Source organism: Mobula hypostoma, chromosome 9 (genome assembly GCF_963921235.1).
Source record: "Mobula hypostoma chromosome 9, sMobHyp1.1, whole genome shotgun sequence".
Taxonomy (NCBI): domain Eukaryota; kingdom Metazoa; phylum Chordata; class Chondrichthyes; order Myliobatiformes; family Myliobatidae; genus Mobula; species Mobula hypostoma.
In genome coordinates, this window is record NC_086105.1 from 36,760,210 (window position 1) to 36,787,143 (window position 26,934).

Genomic DNA, 26,934 nt, shown 5'->3' on the forward strand with positions numbered 1-26,934 from the left:
CCTTGCTGACAGTCAACATGGGCACATCTCAAGGATGTGTGCTTGGACCATTACTCTACTCTTTCTACACATGACTGTGAAGCTGGGCACAGCTCAACACCATCTGTAAATTCACCAATAACAACATTGTTGTTGGCAAAATCTCAATGGCAATGAGCAGGCACACAGGAATGAGATATATCAGCTGATTTATAACAATAACTTTGTACTCAACATCAGTGAGACCAAGGAATGGATTGTTGCAATCAGGAAGGGGAATATCCTCACTGAGAGGTCATCAGTGGAAAGGGTGAGCAGCTTCAAGTTCCTGGGTATCAACATCTCAAAAGGATCTATCCTGGGCCCAACATCTTGAATGCAATCACAAAGGCAGCACACCAGCGACTACTTCATTAGGAGTCTGAGAAGATTTGATAGGCCACCAAAGACTAACAAATTTCTATAGATGTCTGGTAGAGGGCATCCTGACTGGTTGCATCACAGCCTGATATGGATACACCAATGTGCAGGGTCAAGAGGCAGTGCAGAGGTTTGCAGTCACAGCCAGCTCCATCACGGACACAACCCTCCACACCAGCAAGGGCATCTTCAAAGGGCGATGCCTCAAGAAAGCAGAATCCATCATTAAGGACTCTCAACATCTAGGTCATGCCCTCTCTCGTTACCACCAAAAAGGGAGGAGGTACAGGAGGCAAAGACCCACAATCAACATTTTAGGAACAACTTCTGCCTTGTCATCAGATTCTGACTGGTTCATGAGCACAATCTCACTATTCCTCCTTTGCAGTATTTATTTATTTTTCTACCTTCTGGTAATTTTTTTTATGTCCTGCATTCTACTGTCGCCACAAAGTGAATTTCATGACATATTTCAGTGACAATAAATCTGATTGATTCATAGCACTCTGGTGTATATGAAAATAAACTAATCTACATTGGAGTGATCCACTAACCTCCTGAAATCAGTCAAAGCTCAAATCACTATTATTAGAGACTGATCACAATTTACTGCTACACACAGCTAAATAAGCACAATGGTAGCTAGGGCAGAGCAATCTTCTGGATCCACCCCAACTATTCCTATCCACCAGCCAATCCTTTTCAATTTTCATACTAACTATCACGTGTTAAAGCTGATACATAGCATAAACTGTAGCAAATTAACAACTAACTTCAAGGATAACTTCCTCCCTCACACAACTTAGAAAAACAATAAAAACATTGTTGAAGGAATATCACTTCCAGGTTCTCCTCCAGTCCTTTCATGAATTTAGAAGATTTAGTTTAAAAGGTTTAAAAGACGCAATTTCATTTATAACATTCTGACAGTGGCAGCACCATCACTTTAAGAATGGGAACAATCCTTGTACAAACCAAATTTGGGCAATTAGAGATGGCCAATCTCGATTTCAATCTTGACACCATTGTTCACACCCAATGAACTATAAAACAAAGGATTCTTCTCCTCTCAATGTTTGTGCGTGGCCAAGTGGTTAAGGTCTAGTGATCTGAAGGTCGCTAGTTCGAGCCTCAGTTGAGGTAGTGTGTTGTGTCCTTGAGCAAGGCAATTAACCACACATTGCTCTGCGATGACACCGGTGCGAAGCTGTATCGGCCCTACTGTCCTTCCCTTGGATAACATCGGTGGCGTGGAGAGGGGAGACTTGCAGTATGAGCAACTGCTGGTTTTCCATACAACCTTGCCTAGGCCTGCGCCCTGGAAACTTTCCAAGGTGCAAATCCATGGTCTCATGAGACTAACAGATGCCTATAAATAAGTGTTGGAGAATAATTCATTCTTCAAATCCAGTTTCTCTAACAATGGGATCTTCATTTAATGCAATCTATGGGTAAGGAATATCTTACTTCTCAAGAAACAGTGCCTTGTGTCATTTTTCCATTACTTCTCATCACCTCAACTTTTCTATATACTCTAAATGAGAATTTCCTTCTGGTGAATTTTGATCCCCAATATAAATATTACTCCCTTCTCATTGGGAAACCCTCTTAAGACTGCTTAAAGTGATTATTGTGTCTGATTTTTTTTGAAGTGTGCTCCGAAGTGCACATCTTCCAAATTATTAAACTCAGAACCACTTCCATCTATACCACATTCCAAGCCATCTCTTAATTCTGTCACTTGCGTCTGTCCACAACAACTGTGATTGCTGCTGCAGTGCTCCTGGCTGTTTTCCACTACCAACATTCCACAAAATCAACGCCAAAAATCCTGAAGCTTTTTCTTATCACACACTGCCCTATCAATCATCTTGTCTTTACAAACCAATACTGCTTTCCTACTGGCACAGCCATTATCCTCTATTACTCTCTCTTTCATTCACTCCCATCTTCGAACTTTGACTTCCCTTTGCAATACATTATCATTAAGGAAGAAGCTTTAACCATATGTTCTAATCTCTAGTAACTGGCCCAGTCTCTGAAATCCGATGTTCAATTTAGTCTCCACTCCTACAACTTCTCCTTAATTGGGTTGGTCTTTTAAATTCCCCGTCCCCCGTTCAGCTTTGGAGTGTTCTGTATATTATCAGACTGGTTATGCAGGACAGCTGCCGCAAGAGCAATGAATAAATGTAGAAACTTGTACAGAAATCAAAATAAATTGAGGTACATGTTAAAATTGCCCAAAATATATCAGGGGAAAGGGCACGTTAGACGAGCGGATGATTTCTGCCGGCGTCGCCGGTCTCGGTGTGAGTGATGAACCCGACGGCCGTCACTTGGTACCTGTGTCCCCACCACCACGATCTGCGGCAGTTGGATGATATCCGCTCCCACCGTGTTAAACACTTCCTGCAGCTTGTTAATGACCGGAATAAGCGCCTCCATCACTGTGGCAGACAAAACGCCCCGACCAAATCCTTGCTGCTTGCGAGACTGTCACGACTCTCGCCGAATGACCGTTACTTGCCAAGGCTTCAATGCACCTCCATCTCCAGCAACACCGGTCAAGGAGAAGCACCAGGCCGCCGTCGGGGCAGCATCACCAAAACGCATGCGCGGACGCATCCACCAAGCGGGACAGGCGAATTGCGCACGGCATGATGGGCCTTTTATTTCAAACCCGCTCAGATAAAATAAATAAACTACATCTCCCATCAAGCCCTTGCGTTACGTCAACAAAGCCTGATTTCTGAGTGGTTCTGCTGAAGGAAATGTATAACTCCGATAATCTGTCTTGGCAAGTTCCGACGGTTCCCTAGTAACATTAAAAACGCAAACAACAGGAATTCTGCAGATGCTGGAAATTCAAGCAACACACATAAAAGTTGCTGGTGAACACAGCAGGCCAGGCAGCATCTCTAGGAAGAGGTACAGTCGACGTTTCAGGCCGAGACCCTTGGAAGGGTCTGCTGCGTTCACCAGCAACTTTTATGTGTGTTCCGAGTAACATAGCCGGGCACCACCATTAAATCCAAGGAAGTCACTTAAAAGATGCCAGGAAAATAATGAAAGTCTTAAGAAGTGGGAACAATTTTTTAGAATTCAGAAGAGGATGACCAAGAAATTGATAAATAAAGAACAGAATAGAAAAGTAAATCAGCAAGAAATATAGCAATCTGTTGAACTCCTTGGGTATATGCAAATGAAGAGGAGCATACGTTGATCCCTTCCAGGCAGATGAGAGAATTTTTCACCGGGAATAAAGAAATAGCAGATATTAAAACAAATAACAGGAATTCTGCAGATGCTGGAAATTCAAGCAACACACATCAAAGTTGCTGGTGAACGCAGCAGGCCAGGCAGCATCTCTGGGAAGAGGTACTGTCGACATTTCAGGCCGAGACCCTTGATGTGTGTTATTTAAACTAATGTTTTGTCTGAAAAATGATCTAGTGCTTTTCCAACATATATGATGAATAAACTCTTCCTGGGCTTCCGGCTGGATACAGATATTGATTATAACCAATGTTTTGATGACAAGCTCCACCATCTTCATCAGGGATGATGAAGATTTGTCTGTTTTCATGGAAGAGACAAATACTTGGGTGTTCACCTTGACAACAGGCTTGACTGGAAAACCAGCACCAAGAATGGGATGAGCAGACTCCATTTTCTAAGGAAGCTGAGATCCTTTAATGTGTGCAACAGGATGTTAGAGATCTTTTACCAGTCTGTTGTAGCAAGTGCAGTTTTTGCTGCTTTATGTTAGGGGAGCGGCATCGGTGCTGGTGATGCTAAAAGACTAAATAAACTCATCAAAAAGGCTGGAGCTATCCATGGCTACAACCCGGACACTTTTGAGTTCATGGTGGAAAGGAGGTCACTAAGCAAACTGTTATCCATTATGGACAACATGGCACATGCTCTCCATGACCTACTGAATAAGCAGTGGAGCCCTTTTTGAACAGACTCATTCAGCTCCACCGTCACAGGCATTGTTACAGAAAATATTTCCTACCAAAGGCAATAAGCATATACAACAATTCATCTCTGTGTAACAGGAGAACACACGTCATAGTACAATTATCTCTGCTTTATTATTTTGTACATTATTATTGCATATTGGTTCACTTTTTATATTATTACTAGTTTTACACTATTATTCTGTGTTTATTATTAATTACACACACGGCTAAGTGTGTTTTTAAATATTGCTGCTGCAATGAAAGAATTTCCCACTCAAGATCAATAAAGTATTATTATTATTATTATTATTATTTATTAAATCTCCCAGCAATACTGGAGAGCTAAGGAAATAGTCTTTTTGCTTCCTCCTTGACACTTAGTAATAGCAAAGAAATGCTGGAGAATTTAATGTTTTAAAAGTGATTAACTCCAAGGGCTAATCATTTAGAACATCCTAAAGTTTTGAAAGAAGTAGCGGATATTCTAAAATTCAGGAATAGCTTCTACAGGTAAAAGTAACAGAAGTGACCCCCTCATCGCAAAAGAAAGTGACCCGCTTTGTTTAAGAAAGGAGAGAGAAAACAGAGAACTACAAACCCATTGGCCCGACATCAGTAGCCGGGAAATTGCTGAGTGAATTATTGGAGTTGCAGGCTGACAGTTCCCTGGGTCCTGATGCACTGAAAATATGTGGCTAATTTGTAGGTGGATGACTGATTTTAACTTTGCAAAATTCATCAGTATTCAGGAATGTTCCATTACACTGATATGAAAAATGTAATTCTTTTATTCAAAAAAGAATATGTGAGGGAAACAATGCAGGGAATCAAAGGCCAGTGAAAGCAATGCAAATTGCAGATACTGAAATCAGAAAATGTTGGAAATACGCGACAGGTCAGTCCTATTGAAAGGTCTCCAACCTGAAGCACTGACCCTGTTTCTCTTCCCACAGATACAGCCTGACCTTCTGAGTTTTCCCAGCTTTTTTTTTGTTTTAAACCAATGGTCGGTAAACCTATACATGCCAAAAGAGGAATATGGAGGCTAATGATCCCTCCCATTGATCCAGCAATCCCTTTGACCCCCTACCATCAGGCAGAAGGTACCATAGCACTAGGACAAACCAGAACTTTTAGAATGGGAAACAGCTTCTTCTCCCAGGCTGTGAGACGACTGAACTTCCTATCACCGAGGTCTTACTTCATATGGAGCACAATACTGTTTACTTTTTAACTTGCATTGTAAATACACCTTATTATTTGTTAGTTTATCTGTGGTAATATTACTTTATGTTGTGTGTGAGTTATATATACAGTGGATTCCAGTGGATTGAGACATATTGGGATCGGTGCTGTCCAAATTAGCCGAAGTTTCAGACATCCACAGGCTGGAGTGGATGACTGTGACTTCTTCTGTGCCTCGTAATGCCCCTTGTTCACCACGTAGTGTTTCAGAACTGCCTTCCTGGCCATTGGTTCTCAAAGTTCAAAGTAAATTTTATTATCAAAGTACATATATGTCACCAGATACAACCCTGAGATTCATTTTAATGTAGACATACTCATCAAATTTATCAAATAGTAACTATAACAGGATCAATCAATGATCAACCAGAAAGCAGACAACACTGTGCAAATGCAAATATAAATAAATAGCAGCAAATAATAAGACATGAGATAATGAGATAAAATGTCCTTAAAATTAGATCATTGGTTGTGAGAACATCTCAATGGATGGGCAGGTGAGTGTAGTTATCTCATTTTGTTCAACAGCCTGATTGTTGAGGGGTAGCAACTATCCTTGAACTTGATGATGCAAGTCCTGAGGCTCTTGTACCTTCTACCTGATTGTAACAGTGAGAAAAGAGCATGGACTGGGTAGTAGCAATCTCTGATGATGGATGCTGCTTTCCTACAACAGTGTTTCATGTGGATGTGCTCAATGGTAGGGAGGGCTTTACCCATGATGTACTAAGCCAATTCCACTACCTTTTGTAGGATTTTCTATTCAAAGGCATTGGTGTTTCTGTACCAGGCCATGACGCAGCCAGTCAATACACTCTCCATACACAACCATAGAATCTAATCAAAGTTTTAGATGTCATGCTGAATCTCCTCAGAGATGCTGTGATGCTTTCTTCGCATTTGCACTTATGTACTGGGTCCAGGACAGATCCTTTGAAATAGTAACACCGGGAATTTAAAATTATTGTCCCTCTCCACCTCTGATCCTCAGATGAGGACTGGCTCAGGAACTTCTGGTTTCCCTCTCCTGAAGTCTACAATTAGTTCCTTGGTCTCACTGTAGATCTCATCTGCCATATCCACCAGAGATGATTTTGCAAGCTAGGACAGGCATGTCTCAATCTAACGTAGGTATGAGACTCACCGGCTACCCTCTCCTGATTTAGCCCACACGTCAAAGCGGTGTATGGGATGGGTATTCTTGAAGCCCAGGTGAATGCTTAATGTCCAGTGGGGACCAAGGGTAACATTTAACATGATTGTCGATACTTTCAAATTCTTCATAATTCCTAACTTGTTGAAGTAATGAGATAGTTTCATTTTCACTACCAGCCATTCCTGACATTTCCAAGTTTGAATTCTTGAAACTATAGGGAACAAAACGGTTCCAAACTGTCCTACTGCCTATTTCTCTCCAGACTATCAGTGACAAAAATCACTGCTTTTTGAACACAAACACAGGCAACTGACGCCATTTAAAAACTATTCCCTATAACACCGTGTGGTGTCTAATGGTCACACAGGCGCATATGACTGATGCTCGTTAGAAACTGTTCGGCAACGTCTCCTGGTCCAATTATGCAGCATTGTGTCACAAATAAACAAAGGGGAGTCCTGGCTATTTTCTCGATTAATTTTTGTTCTTTAAGATTTTTCCCAAATAAGTGACTGCCCAATTAATCAGAATCCACTGTGCCTATGTTACGCACCTTGGGCTGGAGCAACGTTATTTCTTTTGGCGATATACATGTATACGATTGAACTAACAATAAACTTGAACTTCAAGAAATAACAGAGTGCAATAAGGTCAATATAAACAAGCAAAGTTAATGCAGTTATGAGAAAGGGAAATCATATTTGATCAATATGTTGGAGTCATTTGAAAAAGTAATATGGTGTGGATGAAGGGGAACTGATGGATGCATTATTCTTTAGATTTCCATAAGACAGTTAATAATGTGCCTCCTGGGAGGTTATTATAAAAAATAAAGCTCCTGGCATAGGAGATAACATACTGATGTGATTGGAAGATTGGCTTACTAACAGGAAACAGAAAGTAAACATATATTGGTAATTTTCTGGTTGGCATGATGCAGCTTGGGTTGTGACACCTGACAGTACTAAAGCCTTAAATTTTACAATTGATAGCAATGAATTAGAGGAAGGTATCAAAGGTTACTAAGTGTGAAGATAACTTAATTTTGCATGTATTTTTGTGTTATAACAATGTAAGGAGGTAATGAAGGTAACAGGGACAAAAACATCCACTTGGGTGACACACCAGTATGGGAAGAGATGCAACCCTCTGGCAAACTGTGTGATTGGCAAAGGAGGAGTAGAAAAATCTAATTGTTCCAGCTAAGTGGTTGGAGCATGATCTCGTTTCTAACCCACACTTTAGTTTGTCAGAAGGGTCATCATAAGATCAGATGGCCCAAGTATTAGCACCAATGTCACTTGTTCAAATAAGAGATCACAAAAAAGGATGTAGGCAAAAGGCAGGCAACTATAGTCCGGTTAGCTTAATATCTGTAGTTGGGAAAATGCTTGAAGCTGAAGAAATAGCGAAACATCTGGAAAGAAATCGATCCATCAGGAAGACACAGCATGGATTCAACAAAGGCAGGTCCTGTTTGACAAACTTACTGGAGTTCTTTGAGGATATAACAAGCTCAGTGGATAGAGGGGAACAGATGGATATTATTTACTTGGATTTCTAGAAGTTGTTTGACAAGGTGCCACATAAAAGACATATCCATAAGATAAGGATGCATTGAGTTGGGGTGATGTATTAGCACGGATAGAGAATTGGTTAACCAAGAAAAAGCAGAGAGTTGAGATACATGGGTGTTTCTCTGGTTGGCAATCAGTGGTGAGTGGCGTGTTGCAGGAGTCAGTGCTGGGCCCGCAACTGTTCATGATATACGTTAACCATCTGGAAGAGAGGCCTTGAGTGTAGTGTAGATCTAAGTTTGCTAAGTTGAATGGAAAAAGCAAATTATGCAGAGGATACAGAGAGTCTGCAGAGAGATATAGATAGGTTAAGTAAGTGAGCAAGGGTCTGGCAGATGAAGTACAATGCTGGCAAATGCAAGGTCATCCACTTTGAAAGGAAAAATGGAACATAAGATTATTATTTAATTTGTAAAAAATTGCAACATGCTGCTGTGCAGAGGGACCTGAGAGTACTTGTGCATGAATCACATCAGGTTGGTTTACAGGTGCATCAGGCTATCAAGAAGGCAAATGGAATGTTGGTCTTCATTGCTAAAGGGATTGAATTTAAGAGCAGGGAGGCTATGCTGCCACTGTACAGGGTACTGGTGAGGCCACACCTGGAGTACTGTGTGCAGTCCTGGTTTCCTTACTTGAGGAAGGATATACTGGCTTTGGAGGTGGTGCAGATGTGGTTCACCAGGTTGATTTCAGAAATGAGGGTGTTAGACTATGAGAAAAGTTTGAGTTGCTTGGGACTGTACTTGCTGGAATTCAGCAATGTGAGAGGAGATCTTATGGAAACATAAAATTATGGAAGGGATAGATAAGAGAGGCAGGAAAGTTGTTTTCACTGCTAGATGAGACTAGAACTAGGGGACATAGCCTCAAGATTCAGAGGAGTACATTTAGGATGGAGATGAGGAGAAACTTTTTTCCCCAGAGTGGTGAATCTGTGGAATTCTCTGCCCAATGAAGCAGTGGAGGCTACCTCAGTAAATATATTTAAGGCAAGGTTTGCATAGTAGAGGAATTAAGGGTTATGGGGAAAAGGCAGGTAGGTGGAGATGAGTCCATGGTTAGATCAGCCATGAGCTTATTGAATGGTGGAGCAGGCTCAACAGGCCAGATGGCCTACTCCTGCTCCTAATATTCTCACATTCTTAAAAGATGCTAACTTATTTCTACTGTTATGAACTTTGATGACGTACTGGACTGCCAGCCACCTAATCCACACCATTATCTCCATCAGATTAATCTCAAAAAATCAGCATTAGCGGAAGTGTTGCCAGAGCTTCTCAAAACTCCCAATAATGATGGTCTTTTCAAATGGTACCTTACGACCTATTGACTCCCAAGCTACAGTTGTTACAAGGTGTTCAAGCCCATTGGATACTCCGAGGTGGTTTTTCCACCAAGAGCCACCCGATTCCCGATTACAGTATATAGCGTTAGTCCTTCTGAAGCAGGACATCTGAATAGTGTTTGGGATTTACAATGCCCAATCCTTTCTCTTTCAGTGGTTTCAGCTCGTTTCTTTTAGTGGTCTAAAACAATTTCTCATTAACCACTATGCCTTTTCCTTTATCCATTTCCTCCCCAAATATTTGTCATTTCAGCACAAAAGAAATCCAAATGTGAAATTAAAAATTGTATCATTTAATCATTTCATATTTAACTGCTGTACAGAGGTATTCTTCTCAACACTGCGAGAAGATTATTTTATACAAATAATGTTTCATGTAGATGGACATCATAACAGTTATTTTAATTACCTCCCTCACTCAGCGAGTATAAATGTCAGTACATAGTACAGTGGATGCATTTAGTACATGGCCGTAAGTAACCCCAAGAACTGATTTCACAAATAGTTTAGTTTGAGAAAGTATATTATCCAATTCTAAGTCAGTGCCACCACCCATTCAGAGAATTCAATTTTTAGGTTTATTTTACAACTTGATTAAAGATGTCAATTAGTAACTAATATACAAATCTAACTTTACTGTATAATCCTGACTCAGAAGCACTCCAGCATTATTCTAATTTAGCACATTGTGATCAAGTTTGCATCTTCAGGTCTCTGTTGCTTACTCACGTTTACCTCAGTGAGGAAAACACAGCACCAAATGCTTCATTCTGCCTACCACTTATAACAATGACACTATAACAACCATGAACTTTGGTGACTAAATTATCAGATTGAGCCATTTCACAATATGATAATTTTTCTTTCCAACTCTAAGCAATGAGAGTCCATTTGTCAGAATATGTTGCTTTAAAACCAGCACTTGTTCTGGTTTAGTCACTCGTAAGTGATTAATCCAAATCCCACCATCCATGATCATCTGGTACCTAGAATGGAAGAAACAAAACTTCAATGTAGCTTGGATTTTCGAAATGATTGCTCTTCAATCAACTAACTTCGACTTAAAACTATTGTTCACAACAGAACTGTTAACAAAACTCAAATCTAGAGCAGAGATTAACCCATTTAGAAAGATTGCACTGGCATTGCTAACCATCCCCATTCAAATTGATCATTTTATAGAGAACTGTAGCACGTGATCAATTTATGAGATTAAGTTTTTTTTCGAACCTAGTTGGACCTTTCATCATAAAGTTTCTGATGAGTGTGAGTCATATAAATCAGAATCAGAATCAGATTTATTATCACCGGCATGTGATGTGAAATTTGTTAACTTAGCAGCAGTTCAATGCAATACATAACCTAGCAGAGAGAAAAAAGTAATAATAAATTAAATAAAACATAATATATAAACAAGTAAATCAATTAATATATGGAATAGATTTTTTAAAAATGCAAAAACAGAAATACTGTATATTAAAAAAAAGTGAGGTAGTATCCAAAGCTTCAATGTCCATTTAGGAATTGGATGGTTCTCAACGTGGGCCATGCTTGATTTTGTAGGGGCCACAAGTAAAAACAAGATACTGAGGGCAATGGAAATTTCTGAATGGGCCATAATAAGTTTACCATTTTAATGAAATATTAATAAAATATATAAAATATTGCACAAAAGTCTTAGGCACATACATACATTTGGGTGCCTGATACTTTTGCACATTACTGTAGTAATTTTATGTATTGCAGTGCACTGCTGCCACAAAAAAAAATCATGACATATGTGAGTGATGTTAAACCTGATTCTGATATGGGCCTCTATTGTGGACTGAGAGTGTGAAGGGGCAGGAGAGGGGAATCATGGTTGGGTAAAGGACAAGGGAGCAGGAAACAGCAGAGGGACATTCTGTAATGATCAATAAACCAATTGTTTGGAATCAAAAGACCTTGCCAGGTGTTTCAGGGTTGGTCTACACCCATGCTGCACCGACCATCCCCCCCCCCCCACCCCCTGATCCTGACACTTCTCCTCGACCATCTGTCCCACATCCCTCCCAAGGAGCTGGTTGTAGACTACAGCAGTGGTCCGCAACCTCTGGGCCGCGGACCGATACATTGCCACGAAGAATGCAGCAGTAGCCAGAAAGCACCCAGCACATCTTTAAGAAAAAAGCCGAAATAAACAAGCTAATTAATTAGGTGCCGCCCAGCACGTAAATGGCAGCCCAGATCAGAGGCGATTGCCCTTTGCGTCGCCTCTGATCTGGGCGGCACCTAATTAATTAGCTTGTTTATTTCGGCTTTTTTCTTAAAGATGTGCTGGGTGCGTCCCAGGTACTGCTGCACCCCTGCATACTTCGCGGCAATGTATCAGTCCGCGGCCCGGAGGTTGGGGACCACTGGACTACAGGAAGAATGGAGGCAGGCTAACCCCTATTGACATCAATGAATCTGGGGTTGAGAGGGCGAACAGCTTTCTAAGTTCCTCTGCATATACATCATTGAGGATCTCATGTGGTCTGTACAGACCGGCTGTGTAGTGAAAAAAGCACAACAGAACCTCTTTCACCTCAGATGGTTGAAGAAGTTTGGTATGGGTCCCCAAATCCTTTCTATAGGGGCACAGCTGACAGCATCCTGACTGGCTGCATCACCGCCTGGTATGGGAACTGTGCTTCCCTCAATCACAGGATTCTGCAGAGAGTGGTGCGGACAGCCCAGCGCATCTGTAGATGTGAACTTCCCACTATTCAGGACATTTACAGCAACAGGATGTGTATAAAGGTCCCGAAGGATCACTGGGGACCTGAGTCATCCCAACCACAAACTGTTCCAGCTGCTACCATCTGGGAAATGGTACTGCAGCATAAAAGCCAATACCAACAGGACAGCTTCTTCCACCAGGCCATCAGACTGATTAATTCACGCTGACGCAATTGTACTTCTAAGCTATATTGACTGTTCTGTTGTATATCTTGCTGAACATACTACTTATTACAAATTACTAAAATTTGCACATTGTAGATTCAGATGGAGACACAACTCCTCATGTATGTGAAGGATGCAAGAAGTAAAGTGAAGTAAAGTGAATTCAAATTACAACTGTAGTGTGCAAAAGTCTTAGGCACTCTAACTATATACAAGTGCCTAAGACTTATGCACAGTACTCTAAATGGTCAAAAATAAAATCACAATCCAAGAGAGTGCAGTCAAGACAGAAACAATAGGATTATACAGTATTTTAAAGAAAGAATCCCTAATGGGCTAATACAGAGCTGAACTGTCAAACTGCATGACACTACCAAGGTTGGAAAGAATAAATGATGGAGTCATGCTATGTTGATTTCCTTAGGGAAGGGGTTCCCAACCAGGGGTCCATGGACATCTTGCTTAGTGATTTTGGTCCTTGACATAAAAAAAAACTGGGAACCACTTTGCCTTAACAACTCCTGACAACAAGTGTTTCCCACCTGATCTGTAGAAAGTTCTGGGGTTGGAGACATACCCTCTGGGGCCATCTGGAATAGCGTTGGCTTTGCGACAAAGATCCAGCACTGTTGTACCTGGCTCAAGCAGATTCTCAGAGAATGATGCTTCTTTAAACAATTCTTTTAGTTCTTCAACTGACATGGTCTCTAGTGCATCCACACTGTTATGATAGAGCACATCTGTACATCTGAAAGGAAAAAGAATAGAACTGAACACAATTGGCAGTAAAATACCAGACTAGAATTTCGTCAGCTGAGCTGAAGAGAAAAGTTACAAAGTTTAAGACACACATTATTAAACAAAATTTCTCCCAACCTGCTGAACTACCAAACAGTTAAATCAAATTACTCGAACAACAGGAATTCTGCAGATGCTGGAAATTCAAGCAACACACATCAAAGTTGCTGGTGAACGCAGCAGGCCAGGCAGCATCTCTAGGAAGAGGTACAGTTGACATTCCAGGCCGAGACCCTTCGTCAGGACTAACTTAGTCCTGTTAGTCCTGATGAAGGGTCTTGGCCTGGAACGTTGACTGTACCTCTTCCTAAATCAAGTTACTGTTTGCTCAGGCGATGCCCAACATCCCATAATGAAAACATTTCCATGTTTTCCCTGGATTCTGAAAACTGATTGTTACCATGAGACAAGCTGACAATTCTATAAAGAAATACAATTATGTATTATCCAGCAGTATATACAAAATGTGAAAAGCTGACAAATTATGCCACAGGAGATTAAATGGAATAGTTTATAAATTAACACAGTAAAAATATCTTGCTAAGCATTCTATGGAAAATACAGAACACTTGGAGAAGCTAATGAGGTCATTCAGGAAAGACTTTTGATCTCCACCTATAATAAAACTTCTGGCCAATCCTCCCAATGTCACCAAGAATGGCGGTGCATTTGGAAATAAGTTTCTGAAAATATTGCCTAAAACATCAACTATTAACAATAAAACACAACATAATTAAAAAGGTATCAGCAAATTATTTTATATTGCAAATATTCCAAGTTGGTATTGAGGTCAACCATTATTCCTGGGGGAAGAACGCGTGTATTGGAATTGGTTTATTACTGTCCCATGTACCAACATACAGTGAAAAGTTTCTCTTGCATACTGTTCATGCAGGTCAAATTACACAGTGCACTGAGTCAGAACAAACTAAAGTAAGAGAAATGCAAAATGAAGTATAAAAGCTACAGGTAACATACAGTGCAAGTAAACAATAGCATGTGAGATCATAAAGAGGTAGATTATGAAATCAAGAGTCCATTTTATCTTACAAGAAAATGTTCAAGCGTCTGATAAAGGTGGGGTAGAAGCTGTCCTTGAGCCTGGAGGTGCATGCTTTCAGGCTTTTTTTATCTTCTGCCCAATGGGAGAGGGGAGAAGAGAGAATGTCCGGGGTGGGGTGGGATCTTTGATTGTACCAGCTCCTTTAATGAGGCAGCAAGAAGTATAGACAGAATCTATAGGGGGCTGGCTCCTGTGAAGTGCTGTGTTCTGTCCACAACTCTCTGCAGTTTCTTCAGTCACATGCAGAGCAATTGCCATACCAAGCCATTATGCATCCAGTTAGAATGTTTTCTATGGTGCATCGATAAAAGTCTAGGGGGGCATGACAAATTTGTTTAGCTTCATATGGAAGCAGAGGCATTATATTATATATATATAAATCTATAGGGCCACTATGATCATGGCTAATCTGTAACTAAACTTTTCCCTGAATTCCTCAACACTGCTGATTAACAAAAATCTGTCAATCTTAAATAAAAAAGCATTAATTGACTTGATATCAATTACTATATGCAGCAGTATTTCTGCATAATCATGTAATAACTAACTTTACTTCTAAAGGTTATGACCTCAGCTCTCAACTTTTCAATGGAAATAATTTCTCCCCCTTTTCTATAACATTCCTACTATCTTAAAAACTTCAATCACCCTTTAATTTTCTAAACTCCAGGGAATGTAGCTCCAGTTTGTGTCAGCTCCCAGGGTAATTTAACCCTTGATGTTGAGATAGCATTATGCTAAATCCATGCTGCACCTCCATTATACCTGTTCATACAGACTTTCCACTTGCCTCCGGTTTTACAGTCTTCATGCACTTTGGCCAGATCAGCTTCTCGACAGTCTTGATTTTTGCTTCTGTTCATTAAATATTATAAGGGCCCAGAATATTGTTGCTTTTCCGCTTCTGTAGGTGTCCTTCTGTCAGTCACTGAAGCTTGAGAACGTTTATCGCTAGACTTAAAGACAGCTTCTGTTCCACTGTTATCAGACTCTTCAACGGACTGCTCATGCTCTTGATCTCCCAACATGCCCCAACATGGCACTGGCGCTTTATTTGTCTACCTGCACTGCACTTTATCTGCAACTGTAACACAATATTCTGCATTTTATTTTTTTTTCCCCTACTATCTTGAAGTATTTATGTACGACATAAATTTAAATCTAATTTAAAAGATTTTTTTTACTGTATCTTGGTATGTGACAATGATAAAACAATACAGCTAAATATCACTTCCTAGGGGTTTGAACAACAGACCTTTAGCACTCACCTTTTGGCAGATTCTAACCCTTCTTTGCCATGGACCAATTTTGTGACTTCTGCTGCTAGTCGTTTTTGAGCAATTCGCTTTCCTGGATCTATGTTGTGATTGACCATGATGCGTTCAATCTCAGGAAGTGGGATAAAGGTATAAAGTTTCAGATATCTAAAGAAAAACACATTCAAACCAAAAGATAGAGAATTATGCTTCATAATAAAACTACACCTTGTTGTTTCATCCAAAAGCAATGTTTTCCATTAGAACACCAATGAAGGCAAGTCTCATACTGTACCTAAGGTAGGAAATTGCAAAGGATAAGGGTCATGATTTTTTGTTGATTCTGTTGAAGACCAGAAACAAGAGGGAAAAAAAAATCAGGACATTAATTACATTTGGAAGCTCTGGGAAAACACCCTGATCAGCCATGAGCCATCAATTCCTTTCACTCTCTCCTCCCCACAAATTAATGTTCTTCATTTGCTAATGACCACACAAGACAGAGATAAAAAAAGTTGTAATTTTGTTTCCAAAGAACTATTAAAACATACAAAAAATGAGGTAATAGTACCATGTTTCAAACTGGAAATAACCACTATCCAAGTGGAAACTGAACCCCAAAGTAATTCTTTAATTGCAAATACTTTTGAAATAAGAAATGGCTCTTTCAACACAGAGATTACTGTGGATTTGAAGTGTGACGAGAATACACATAGATAAGATGTTAGCTGTCCTGTGTGATCAGCAGTTGGTCTGCCACCTGTCTTCAAGAGAGAGATAAGGAACACAATGAAACAGCATCTGGAGATGTGTAATGAAGGGACGGGAGAGAGAGAACTGACGGGAGAGAGAGAACTGTCTGGAGCGGCTCCCCCTTTGAACCCTGAACTGTTTGAAGTGATGGACAGGCGATACCCCAGCAGGGGGATAAAAAGGGACCGGTTCGCTAAGGCAGGACACACGACACCCGAGGTAACGAGACCCTGGAAGCGGTGCGCCTCTCACGAGTCGGTGGGAAGTACCGGACAACGCACAGGGTGGAAAGGTACGATCAGCGGGAACCCGGTGTGTGTCCGCCCTTGCTTGGGTGCCGGGTTCACTGCAGAGGATCGACCGCATCTGGAGGAGGGGTCACAGTCGGTGACCTCAGGTGACATCACCAAGGACCTGCCCGAAAGCTGCTTGTGAGCAAATATCGCCGGTCTGTGAGTGGAAGCCGTGTCTGAATGATCAGTCGTTCCCATTCTCTCTCTCTCCCCCCACGTTGTCCATCGCCATGGCAACGATTACTGCGAACTGAACTAAATTGGACTGAACTTTTGTGTCACTTTGAAATTTGGTCATTTACCCCTAGACAACGATAGAGCTTGATTGATGCTGTTATCTTAATTCTGTGCACATGTGTGTTTATCATTGCTGAACTGTTGCATTTATTATCCTTTCGATTACTGTGTTGCTTGTTTCTTTAATAAAACTTTCTTAGTTCTAGTAATCCAGACTCCAACTGAGTGATCCATTTCTGCTGGTTTGGCAACCCAGTTACGGGGTACGTAACAGAAGAAATTAAGAAGAAGCCCATAACGGACATTTTGTTCTAATCAGACTTTTCGTTTTTTTTTGCAATGTTGGTGGGGGGGTGGGGGGGTCCTATATTTTACTGAATACTGCTGTTTTGAAACATTAGGAACCAAAATCAAAGTCGAGTTTGTTGTCATTTGCACAAGTACATGTGCACAGGTGCAATGAAAGGCTTTGCATGTTACATATTAATTAATAAACTGTTACTTAAAAATATGAAAGGAAATGTAAAAAAACAGGAACCACTGTGTTCTAACCAATCTCTTAAACCCAACTTGCAAGACATATTCCTACAATTTCTTGGTTAATAAGACCATAAGTCAAGGGAGCAAATTTAGGTCATCGATACTTCAGGTGTGCTCTGTCATTCCATCATGACTGATTATTTTCCCTCTCGTCCTCATTCTCCTGCCTTCTCCCATAATCTTTGACTCCCTTGCTAAATCAAGAACCTATGAACTCTTCCTTAAATACATAGAATGAATTGGCCTCCACAGCCTTCTGTGGCAATGAATTCCATAGATTGACTACCCTCTGGCTAAAAGTAATTCCTCATCATCTCCATTCTAAAGGCACGTCCTTCTATTCTGTCACTGTGCCATTTGGTCCTAGACTCTGCCACTTCTCTCCACATCTAGTCTAGTCTTTCAATATCCAGCAGGTTTCAATGAGATCCTCCCTCACTCTTCTAAATTCCAGCATGTACAGACCCACAGCCACTAAACACTCCTTATACATTAATCCCTTTAATTCCCAGGATTATTCTCATAAACCTCCTCCGGACCCTCTTCAATGTCAACACATCCTTTCTTAGAGATGGAGCCCAAAACTGCTCCTAATACGCCAAATGTGGTCTAACCAAATCAGCATTACATCCTTGATTTTATTTTCTCGTTCTCTGGAAATGAATGTTAACTTTGCATTTGCTTTCTTTACTCCTGGCTCACCTTTACGGAATTCTGCACTAGCATTCCTAAGCCCACTTGCAACTCTGATTCCTGAAGTCACTTTCCCTTTAAAAAACATTATGCTTTTATTCCTTCTACCAAAATGCATGACCATATACTTCCCTACACTGTATTTCATCAACCACTTCTTTGCCCATTCTCCTAATCTATTTAAGTACTTCTGCAGACTCCCTACCCCCTCAACACTACCTGTCCCTCCACTTATCTTCATACTGGTGTTGTATTTAATACATACATTTTTTAAACCTCCCAAAATTTCAGAGAGAAACAAATTACCTTTCCACATGTGAATCCGGCTGCCTGACAAAGTACTGATAGAGTTCAAAGGGCGAAGTCTTGTTTCTGTTTAACCATACCGCATTTCCTGCAGTTTTCCCCAGTTTGTCTCCTGATGCACTGGTTACAAGTGGTACCATGATGCCATAGACGTCCTGTCCAGTCACCCTAAGGATTCACAAGTTTTCTTTTCAATAAAAGTACCAGCAGAAAATAAATGCATATAAACATCTAGACACTTGCAATGGAAAGCAAAAGGGGAAAACAAGACAGATGTGCTTTACTTGCTAATGAATTCGTATCCGGACATAATGTTGCCAAGTTGATCCGTCCCTCCCAGCTGAATCCTACAGTCATGGTGTTGATTTAAGTAATAGAAGTCGTACGCTTGAAACATTTGGTAAGTGAACTCGGTTAAGCTCATCCCCTCGGGGCTCTTAAGGCGGGACTGCACACTGTGCCTGCTCAGCATGGTGCCCATACGAAAGTGCCTCCCTACGGTGTCGATGAAATCGACCACTTTCTTGCCCTCATACCAGTCCGAGTTGTTGACCACGCTGACTGGGCCCAAGGATGCGGCCTCGGCATCGGTGCAGAAGCAGGCGCGATGGTTGCGGAAGACGCCGAGGATCCCCTCCCGGATGCTCTGGGCGTTCTCCCGCACCGTGTCCGCGCTCACCGCCTCTCGCTCGCTGCTGCGGCCGCTGGGGTCGCCCAGCCGAGCCGTGGCTCCCCCCAACAGCGGTAGGACGCGGTGGCCGGCGCGCTGCAAGTGCAGCAGCCCGACGAGAGCGAGCAGGTTGCCGATGTGCAGGCTGTCGGCTGTGGGGTCGAAGCCGCAGTACACGCTCTGCGCGCCGGCGAACAGCAGTTGCTGCAACCCGCCCGCCGCCGGGAACACGTCCTTGAAAAGGCCTCGCTGGTGAAGCTGCAAAATGCTCCCGCCGCTTTTCCATCGGCTCCAGACTCGGGTATCAGCCCTCCCCGCTGCCGTAAACAAGGCTCTCCGTGTCCTCAGTAAACCCAGCAGTGGAGCCACGGGCGCCGCCATCTCGGCGAGGTCGTGGAAGCCCAGATGATGCTCTGTGCCTAATGGGTGTTGCAGGGCAGCAGGGAGGTGCAAAGCATGACTTCAGTTGGACCTGAATTTTAAACACATTAACAAGTAGACTAGCAAAACTAGTCTTTTCGCAATAGCTTGGTCCATTCAACTGCTGTAAATCACTTGTAAAAATAAAACAAGTAGGTTTTAGAAGATCATGGAACTTACCTCGCCTTCTTTACTGTATTCACCAGATCAGTTTCTGTTTATTGACTTCTATTGCAATCCTCTTCTACTAAAAATTTCAAGCTTCGAAAACAGCAGTGGCTCATGTTCTGAAGAAAGTAGTTTTCAAACTGAGATGTTGACTGTTCTTCATGCCAATATTGAAGTGATTTTCTAATTCAGGTAGACATCAGTTCCTTCTTCTTTCTGCAGTCCTTACCCTACAGTTATAAAGATTTTCTTGCCACATTTTTATCCTGGATTCAATTTTATCAGCAGTTTCTAAACAACTCCTATATTCTTTGGGTGCCATTCATTCCATAATGCCGATTATACACTCTGTAATTCAGACATCCCACCCTGCAAAAACTCATTTCAGGGAGGTAGCACCACCACCACCCGCCCCCGCCCCCCCCCCCCCGCCTCCAAGGGTGTACAGGACATTTGATTATGAAAGAACACAACAATTTATTTGATCACATATTGAAACTATTTACACACACACACACACACATATTCCTTGTTGAGCATTTATGATTATGAGGACACGCAGTCCGCTTTTATTGTCATTTAGTAATGCATGCATTAAGAAATGATAAAATGTTTTTCCAGAATGATATCACGAAAACACATGACAAACCGACTTAAAAACTAACAAAAACCACATAATTATAACATATAGTTACAATAGTGCAAAGCAATACCGTAAGATCAGAAGAAAAGACCATGGCATGGTAAAAGTCTCAAAGTCTCTCGAAAGTCCCATCATCTCACGCAGACGGTAAACCTCCAGCACCACCAACTTGCCTGTGCAGCATACTGGAAGCATCCGACCACAGTCTGACTCTGAGTCCGTCTGAAAAACTCCGAGCCTCTGATGCACCTCTTCGACACCGAGCACCGAGCACCATCTCTGCCGAGCGCTTCGACCCTGGCCCCGGCAACAGGCGATACGCAAAGCCAAAGATTTGGGGTCTTCGTCTCCGGAGATTCTCGATTGCGCAGTAGCAGCAGCAGCGAAGCAGGCATTTCAGAAGTTACTCCAGATGTTCCTCTGCGCTTCTCACGGCTGTCTCCATCAAATCTGGATTGTGCACGGCCCCCTAGTTAACACATATCGATATCAATTCGGAACGGCCGCGCGTGCTGCGTCGCACCGCCGTCTTCTCCTCCCTCCCATTGCCATTTTGTTGGCAGTCTCAATGCTAATAGCTAAATGCTAATGTAAATAGCTTTTCTATTTCTTTTGCAAACTTTCCTTGTACTGTGATGTGGCTTGCTTGGCAGATTTGAGCATTTTGCCAGAAGTCTCAACCTCATAGCAGTCTGTGTCAATGAATTTGTTAATTTTGCATGACATCAGAATCACAAGTGTTTTGTGAGATAGCTGACTTCTGAATTCTGTCTTAATGTGATGCACCATGCTGAATGCCCTTTCTACATCACAATTAGAATTTGGCAACACCAAAAGCAGCTTCATCAACTGGCAGAGCTCTTTGAATCTCAACTTCTCTTTCTCCCTCTCCTCCCCTCCCCCTCTCCCCGCTTGCTCACTCGCTCTCAAAAAAGTCGATTTCCGGGATATTGTATATAATTTGCAGATGTCAGGGAGCTGCTATCAATATGTGGGAGACTCCCGGAACTTCCAGGAGAGGTGGGATGCCTGGTAATTCATCATCACATTTGAGTTCTTTTCAAGGAATTTTAAGTAACATAATTATCCACTGCAATACACACAAAATGCTGGAGGAACTCAGCAGGCCGGGCAGCATCTATGGAAAAGAGTAAACAGTTGATGTTTCGTGCTGGCACCCTTCATCAGGATTCTCTGGATAATTACCCTCTGGTTATGATGTTTTGGTTTTAGAATTGAGAATTTGTTATGGGATATAATGATCCTGTTATAGAATTTCAAACAACACTGCAGAAACTGGCAACCCAGTTAAATAAAGTACCTGCTAAAATGGTGCCATGTGCTGTTTTATGCCCAGTTCGAACTGAGGCTACAATGGGAACGATTGTCAAATAATGTTACCCATTCAGGCAGTGCAATTTAATGGTTCTTTTGCACATTTACCTACATTGACCATAACCAATGGAATAAAATCGGGAACTAATCCAGATGGTTGTAGTAATATATCTCAATTGGGATGAAAAAGGGTGGGGTTGGTCAGGATGAGGAGGACAGGATTAGATGTAGGAGCAGACACAGCCCTCTTCACCACTGCAGAACTGAAGATGGGTGAATAACGAAGGAGAAAAATTGGATCACTTTTCCATCAGGCCTAACTGATACCAGACTAATAAATGGAGAGAATCCAACCGGAAAAAAGGCTGGAGCTCTGGTTCACCAATGGAACTCAATCAAATTCCACATCAAGAATTCAGCTATGTCCCTCTAAAAGGGCCAGGTTCTTCAGTTAAAGTGTGTTTTTTTCTATTTTTGACCCTGTACCGCTCATCAGTTTGCAATCATATGTTTCAGTTGATTGACGTCCTCATTGATTGATATCACTGCTATTCCTTCTGCAAATGCATGCTCCACAGAGAGAAGCTTTTCTTGTACTGCCTCAATGTGATCTGCATGAACAGTATGTAAGACCAGCTTTTCAATGTACCTCAACACATGTGATAATAATATTCCAATTATACACAGTGCACGCCACAGGGTCCTGATCATGATAGAGATGAAATGTAAAATTAAAGTGCATAGAAACATTTTCTAAGCATTGAATTTTTAATGCAGAGGAAAATAAATTTACATAATTACATCTGGAATAAAAGCACACAGTGATAAAAGAAACTACCAGACTGTTGTAAAAACCTGGCTAGTTTGCTATTATTCTTCAGAGGGGGCAGGCAGTCTGAAATCCCAGCTTGGCCATATTATGTGACTCCAGTAATGTGGTTAACAGTTGACATTCCTCTGACACAGCCTAACAAACCATTCAGTTCAGGGGCAATTTTCCCTGCCCACATAAACCACATCCCTAATGTTTGCTATATATTTCCACATCACTTCTCAAGCTGTGTAATGTTAAATAAGACAATCACCTGATGAATAGTTGCATCTCTGTCTTCTGGGATGATATCTCAAACAACCAAATTCTAAACTTGACTGTACATTCATTTTGCTCATCATCAACCAAAGTACATTTGTTTCTCTCACTCATTTCCTTACAAAACATGTTGAGTGCACCTTTGTTGGGTTTCCATTAACTTCAGTTTTTATTTGCCTTTTATAACCCACCAGAAGTTATTATATCTCAAAATTAATTTGGAACCTTTGCAAAAATACTTTTTATCTATGTGAAGATGCACAACCCACAAGCCATTAATCTTTTGTCTAAAAAAAAGCCTAAAAAAGTCCAAAAAACTCTTGCCATTCAGAAAGCAACAAATAGAAAACCTGCCTGTTGTGTATTTCAATGGTTGTCACTTAATTTTACCATTTATTATCCTACTTTTAAACAGCAATCTGGAATTTTCAGGTGAACATTACACAACTCTTTTTGTGGAGAGGTGTGAAAGGTTGCTTTGCAGTAGATTGCTGGCTCTGTATCTTAAGAAAGAATCGAAGAGTGAAGTGTCGTCTGGGCGAGGGATCTGAACTGACAGGAGCCTGAATACGGATTAATGTTAACTAATGCAGTCCTTAGAGCCCATATTATAGAACCGGAGCTGCATCCGGTTGACCATTGACTTGTGCGGGAAAATGAGGAGGTGGTAGATAGGAACAACAAGGGGGTGGTCACTCCCAAATTGCAAGATTTGACGACAGGAGTGGGAAAGGGAACAGGCAGCCAGTGCAGAGCGCCCCTGTGGCCGATCCCCTCAACAATAATTATCAGAATCAGAATCAGGTTTATTATCACCGGCATGTGACATGAAATTTGTTAACTTAGCGGGAGCAGTTCAATGCAATACATAATCTAGCAGAGAGAAAAAAAATAAAATAATAACAATAATAATAAATAAGTAAATCAATTAAATATATAGAATAGATTTTTTAAAAAGTGCAAAAACAGAAATACTGTATATTAAAAAAAAGTGAGGTAGTGTCCAAAGATTCAATGTCCATTTTGGAATTGGATGGCAGAGGGGAAGAAGCTGTTCCTGAATCACTGAGTGTGTGCCTTCAGGCTACTGTACCTCCTACCTGATGCTAACAGTGAGAAAAGGGCATGCCCTGGGTGCTGGAGGTCCTTAATAATGGGTGCTGCCTTTCTGAAAAACCGCTCCCTGAAGTTGTCCTGGGTACTTTGTAGGCTCGTATCCAAGATGGAGCTGACTGAATTTAAAACCCTCTGCAGCTTCTTTCGGTCCTGTGCAGTAGCCGCACCCCACCCCCCGCCGCCCCCCATACCGGACAGTGATGCAGCCTGTCAGAATGCTCTCCATGGTACATCTATAGAAGTTTCTGAGTGTATCTGTTGACATGCCAAAATCTCTTCAAACTCCAAATAAAGTATATCCCAATAAGTATACCACTTTGGATACTGTTGGAGGAGGGGGAACAACCTACTTGGGGAAGCTGCAGTGACCAGGTTTCTGGCACTGAGTCTGGCTCTGTGGCTCTGAAGAAAGGAGGGGAGAAAGGGAGTGCAGTTGTGATAGGAGATTTCATAATTAGAGGAACAGAAAGAAGATACTGTGGATTTGAAAGAGACACTCAGGTGGTATGTTGCTTCCCAGGTGTCAGGGTCAGGGAATATCTTGGATCGGGTTCATGGCATTCTAAAGAGGAAGGGTGAACTGCCGGAAGTCGTGGTACATAGCTACAAAAAAGGAGGAGGTCCTGAAGAAAGGGAATTGGGTGGAAAGCTGAAAAGCAGGACATCCAGGGTAGTAATCTCTGGATTGCTGCCTGTGCCACATGCCAGTGAGGGTAAGAATAGGATGATTTGGCAGATGAATCAAATCAAGCTTGCATGGACACTTGTGCTGGCAGCTCATTCCACAGTCTCACTACCCTCTGAGTGAAGAAGTTTCCCCTCACGTTCCCCTTAAACTTCTCACCTTTCACCCTTAAGCCATGACTGCTGGTTGCAGTCCCACCCAACCTCAGTGGAAAAAGCCTGCTTGCATTTACCCTATCTATACCCTTCATAATTTTGTATATCTCTATCATATCTCCTCTCGATCTTCTACCTTTCAAGGAATAAAGTCCTAACCTATTCAACGTTTCCATATAACTCAGGTCCTCCTGACCTGGCAACATCCTTGTAAATTTTCTCTCTACTCTTTCAACATTGTTTACATCTTTCCTGTAGGTAGGTGACCAAAACTGCACACAATACTCCAAATTAGACCTCACCGATGCCTTATACTTCAACATAACATCCTATCTTCTGTACCCAGTACATTGATCTATGAAGGTCAATGTGCCAAAAGTTTTCTTTACCACCCTATCTACCTGTGATGCTAATTTCAACTAATTATGTACCTGTATTCCCAGATCCATTTGTTCTACCACACTCCTCAGTGCCCTACCGTTCACTGTGTAAGACCTATTCTGGTTAGTCCTACAGAAGTGCAAAACTTCACACCTGTTTGCATTCAATTCCGTCTGTCATTTTTCAGCCCATTTTTTCCAGATGATGCAGATCCCTCTGCAAGCCATGATGTCTCTTCTCACTGCCCACTGCACTCCAGTCTTGGTGTTGTTCACAAATTTGCTGATCCAGTTAACCATGTAATCATCCAGATCGTTGATATAGATGACAAACAACAAAAGATGCAGCACTGATCTTCCAGTGCTCCAGTTAGAGAGACAACCCTCTACTACCACTCTCTGCCTTCTCCCACAAAGCCAACATCTAATCCAATTTACTACCTCATCCTCAGTGCTGAGCAACTGAAACTTCTTGATCAGCCTCCCATGTGGGACCTTGTCAAATGCCTTACTGAAGTCTATGTAGACAACATCCTTGACCTGCCTTCCCCATTTTCCTGGTACCTTCCCCAATAAACTCTATAAGATTGGTTAGACATGACCTATCAGGCACGAAGCTATGCTGGCTAACCTTAGTCAGAATCAGGTTTATTATCACCGGCATGTCGTGAAATTTGTTAACTTTGCAGCAGCAGCAGTTTAATGCAATACATGAGGGTGTATTTTGTGTATATATATCCCTTGAATAAAACTAGTGCAAAAACAGAAAGGCAAATTGAATAGGAATAAGGAAACTTGGTTCTCAAGGGATATTGCAACTCTGATAAAGAAGAAGAGGGAGTTGTATGTAATGTATAGGAAACAGGGAGTAAATCAGGTGCTTGAGGAGTATAAGAAGTGCAAGAAAATACTTAAGAAAGTAATCAGGAGGGCTAAAAGAAGACATAAGGTTGCCTTGGCAGTCAAAGTGAAGGATAATCCAAAGAGCTTTTACAGGTATATTAAGAGCAAAAGGATTGTAAGGGATAAAATTGGTCCTCTTGAAGATCAGAGAGGTCGGCTTTTTGCGGAACCAAAGGAAATGGGGGAGATCTTAAATAGGTTTTTTGCGTCTGTATTTACTAAGGAAACTGGCATGAAGTCTATGGAATTGAGGGAATCAAGTAGTGAGATCATGGAAACTGTACAGAATGAAAAGGAGGAGGTGCTTGCTGTCTTGAGGAAAATTAAAGTGGATAAATCCCCGGGACCTGACAGAGTGTTCCCTCGGACCTTGAAGGAGACTAGTGTTGAAATTGCGGGGGCCCTGGCAGAAATATTTAAAATGTCGCTGTCTACGGGTGAGGTGCCGGAGGATTGGAGAGTGGCTCATGTTGTTCCGTTGTTTAAAAAAGGATCGAAAAGTAATCTGGGAAATTATAGGCCGGTGAGTTTAACGTCAGTAGTAGGTAAGTTATTGGAGGGAGTACTAAGAGACAGAATCTACAAGCATTTGGATAGACAGGGACTTATTAGGGAGAGTCAACATGGCTTTGTGCGTGGTAGGTCATGTTTGACCAATCTATTGGAGTTTTTCGAGGAGGTTACCAGGAAAGTGGATGAAGGGAAGGCAGTGGATATTGTCTACATGGATTTCAGTAAGGCCTTTGACAAAGTTCCGCATGGGAGGTTAGTTAGGAAAATTCAGTCGCTAGGTATACATGGAGAGGTGGTAA

General features: G+C 41.6%; 2 protein-coding genes across 6 annotated transcripts in view; both read right to left on the minus strand.

Moving 5' to 3' along the window:
* Positions 1-3,029, minus strand: part of dnm1l (dynamin 1-like) — a 60,771-nt gene extending 57,742 nt beyond the window's left edge. For all 4 annotated transcript variants that reach the window (XM_063058077.1, XM_063058079.1, XM_063058076.1 and 1 more), the window contains exon 1: positions 2,746-3,029. In XM_063058077.1, coding sequence (XP_062914147.1) covers positions 2,746-2,847 — 102 coding nt within the window. In that variant the 5' untranslated portion in view covers positions 2,848-3,029. The remainder of the gene's footprint in view (positions 1-2,745) is intronic.
* A 6,957-nt stretch (positions 3,030-9,986) lies between these two features.
* Positions 9,987-19,704, minus strand: yars2 (tyrosyl-tRNA synthetase 2, mitochondrial). 2 transcript variants are annotated; one of them, XM_063059677.1, is made up of 5 exons: positions 18,842-19,704; positions 18,558-18,725; positions 15,748-15,903; positions 13,196-13,366; positions 9,987-10,679 (listed from the first exon to the last, which is right to left on the minus strand). In XM_063059677.1, the coding sequence occupies exons 1-5, from the start codon at positions 19,606-19,608 to the stop codon at positions 10,514-10,516; spliced, it is 1,428 nt and encodes a 475-aa protein (XP_062915747.1). In that variant the 5' UTR covers positions 19,609-19,704; the 3' UTR covers positions 9,987-10,513. The 2 variants fall into 2 exon arrangements, with proteins under 2 accessions (XP_062915747.1, XP_062915749.1); XM_063059679.1 differs by having other exon boundaries at positions 10,537-10,679; positions 13,161-13,366; positions 18,842-19,702.
* Between the last annotated feature and the right edge of the window lie 7,230 nt (positions 19,705-26,934).